Source organism: Cygnus olor, chromosome 18, assembly GCF_009769625.2.
Source record: "Cygnus olor isolate bCygOlo1 chromosome 18, bCygOlo1.pri.v2, whole genome shotgun sequence".
NCBI lineage: Eukaryota > Metazoa > Chordata > Aves > Anseriformes > Anatidae > Cygnus > Cygnus olor.
Window position 1 is genome coordinate 7,580,604 of NC_049186.1, and position 2,808 is coordinate 7,583,411.

Consider the following 2,808-nt stretch of genomic DNA (forward strand, 5'->3'; position numbering starts at 1 on the left):
TAAAAGAATTCAAAATTTATATTCAAGGTAATTGAAAACAACATGTTGCTTTCTGCATTTTTATGTGGCCACTGCAGGATGAAAATGCTCTTCTGAATTTCTGTACTTGTGTCACTGCTGTAAATTCTTGTGTCACCAGCACTGGCTTAACACAACGTGGCTTACCTAATTGGACACGATGTGTCACAGCAGCTGTGCGCCAGCCTGGATACTCAAATAGGCCTTTTCAGGTGGTGGCAGCTTTATATGTTCCTTCCACCTGTAGCAGCTGGTTAAAAACACATACGTTCAAAGTCGACCCCAGTTCTGTAGCCATGAGGGCCATTGTGACACGGTGCCGGGCGCTGGAACACAGAGCCCCAGGGGACTCCAGCCCTTCCTGTCCCAACCAGGGGCTCCTCCACTCCACAGCTGCGGCCAGGGCCCAGGGACAGCATGGCCGGGGAGTTCGGGCTCATCCAGCTGGGCACCTACGTGGAGATCAAGCGCAGCGATGGGCGCATCCATCCGGCACTGGTGACAGAGCTCCATGAAAGCACCTCCAGCATCACTGTGGAGTGGATTGAGAAAGGGACCAACAAGGGCAAGCAGGTGGATCTCCAGCTCATCTTTGACCTCAACCCTCACCTGGCCCCAAGGAGCCCGTCCACGAGCAGCATCGAGGCCCCACTGTCAGCCAAAGGAGACCAGAGCCAGGTGAGTGAAGGGCGGCCACAGCCCATCAAAGTGGAGAAGCCGTCTGGGGACAGCAGGGGCCCTGTAGCAGTCCAGCTTGGCTCCAGACCCAGGTGGACATCACCAGGCATGTGGCAGATTGAAAGGCTGCGAGAACAGCGGGAACGCCATCGGCTGGGGATGCAGGAGCAGCGAGCTCAGCAGGCCACCGCATCACTCCAGTCCAGGGCCAATGTGCTGGCCATGATCCAGGAGTGCCACAGCCAGCTGAACTGCAAGGCACTGCAGGCCTCCATGCCCCGGCAGCCCCATCACATCTGTGTGTGTGTCCGGAAACGGCCACTGAACCAGCGGGAGGTTGAGCTCAATGACATTGATGTGGTGATGGTGCCCTGCCAGGACGTGGTGATGGTGCATGAAGCCAAGCAGAAGCTGGACCTCACGCAGTATCTGGACAACCAGATCTTCCGCTTTGACTATGCCTTTGATGACCATGCCACCAACGAGCTGGTGTACAGGCACACCGCCCAGCCCCTGGTGGAGACCATCTTCCGGGGGGGCATGGCCAGTTGCTTTGCCTACGGCCAGACAGGCAGCGGCAAGACACATACCATGAGGGGAGGCTTCTCTAGCAAGAGCTCTGAGTGCTCCAAGGGGATCTACATCCTGGTTGCTGAGGACGTCTTCCGCAGGCTGAAGGACCCTAGCTGCCTGATACTGGAGCTTCGAGTCTATGGGGCCTTCTTTGAGATTTATGGGGGCAAAGTGTTTGACCTGCTGAACTCGAAGAAGCGGCTGAGGGTGCTAGAAGATGGGAAGCATCAGATCCAAGTGGTGGGCCTTAGGGAGGAAGAGGTCACGAGCGTGGAAGATGTCAGCAAACTGATTGAAATGGGCAGCAAGTGTCGCACGTCAGGCCAGACTTCTGCCAACACTCACTCCTCCCGGAGCCATGCCATCTTCCAGATCATACTCAAGAAGAGAGGGCATTTGTATGCCAAGTTTTCGCTGATTGATTTGGCTGGGAATGAGAGAGGAGCTGACATCTCCACTGCAGACAGGCAAACGAGGCTGGAGGGGGCTGATATTAATAAAAGCCTCTTGGCACTCAAGGAGTGCATCAGGGCACTGGGATGTAACAAAGCTCACACCCCATTCAGGGCTAGCAAACTCACCCAGGTCCTGCGGGACTCATTTATAGGGGAAAACTCACGTACCTGCATGATTGCCACTATCTCTCCAGGGATGAGATCCTGCGAGCACAGCCTTAACACCCTGCGGTATGCCAACTGCGTGAAGGAGCTGGTGGTGAATATAAACTCCCTTGGACAATTCCGTCAGGAGGTGCCCAGGTTCCTGCATCGGCTAAAGCACATGAAGAAACCCTTGGCTGTTCAGAACTGCCCTGGGACACCTGAGTTACAGCTTTCTGGGGTACAGCCTGACAAGGAGGTATCACCCCAGTTATTTACTTTCAATGCCAAAGGAAAACCGCAGAAGAAGAGAAAAGAGACAGATGAGAAAGTGCTTCTGGGGGAGCATCAGGAGTCTCTGCGATGGTTGAAGGCGTTCTTAGAGGTGGCTGAAGAAATAGACTACAATGTGGATTTTTATGCTGCGCAGTTTGAATCAGTCCTGGGTCAAAAAATTGGCACCCTAACCGAGATTCAAGAAAAAGTCAAATTATTCCGGTCAGTTCTTTGCAAGGAAGAACAGGGCAGCAACCAGAGCTGCATGAAGAGATCTCGTGCGCTGTAAGCTGTGCTGGAACCCCCCGGCCCCCAGGACTGCTGGACGATGAGAGCTGTTAGATACCAACGCTTCAACTGCCTAACAAATCCAATGCTTAAAAAATCATAAACAGTGTCTGCAGGGATATTCTGTTTGTTGGTTTGTTTTTATTTCTTGAAAATAATGGTTTCATCTTGTGGGAGAACAGTCCTGTGTTTTTTCCAGGAATTTTTCACTGCAGAAGGTAAAACTATGGAGTTGTGAGGATCTAATCTGTAGGAAAAGAGTTTACAGAAAATGTATCTCACCTCATTTGGGCAGGTTTCCCTCTCATGCCTGTAAAACATATACCCATATACATTTATATGTGCCATCCTCCATGTGGCCTGCTATGGGGTTCTG

The 2,808-nt window shown here is 52.5% G+C and overlaps 1 protein-coding gene across 1 annotated transcript; it reads left to right on the forward strand.

Moving 5' to 3' along the window:
* Positions 1 to 348: 348 nt before the first annotated feature.
* Positions 349 to 2,574, forward strand: KIF2B (kinesin family member 2B). Its single transcript, XM_040577763.1, has one exon. It carries the CDS (start codon positions 436 to 438, stop codon positions 2,431 to 2,433), a length of 1,998 nt encoding a protein of 665 aa, XP_040433697.1. The 5' UTR covers positions 349 to 435; the 3' UTR covers positions 2,434 to 2,574.
* The last annotated feature ends 234 nt before the right edge of the window (positions 2,575 to 2,808 follow it).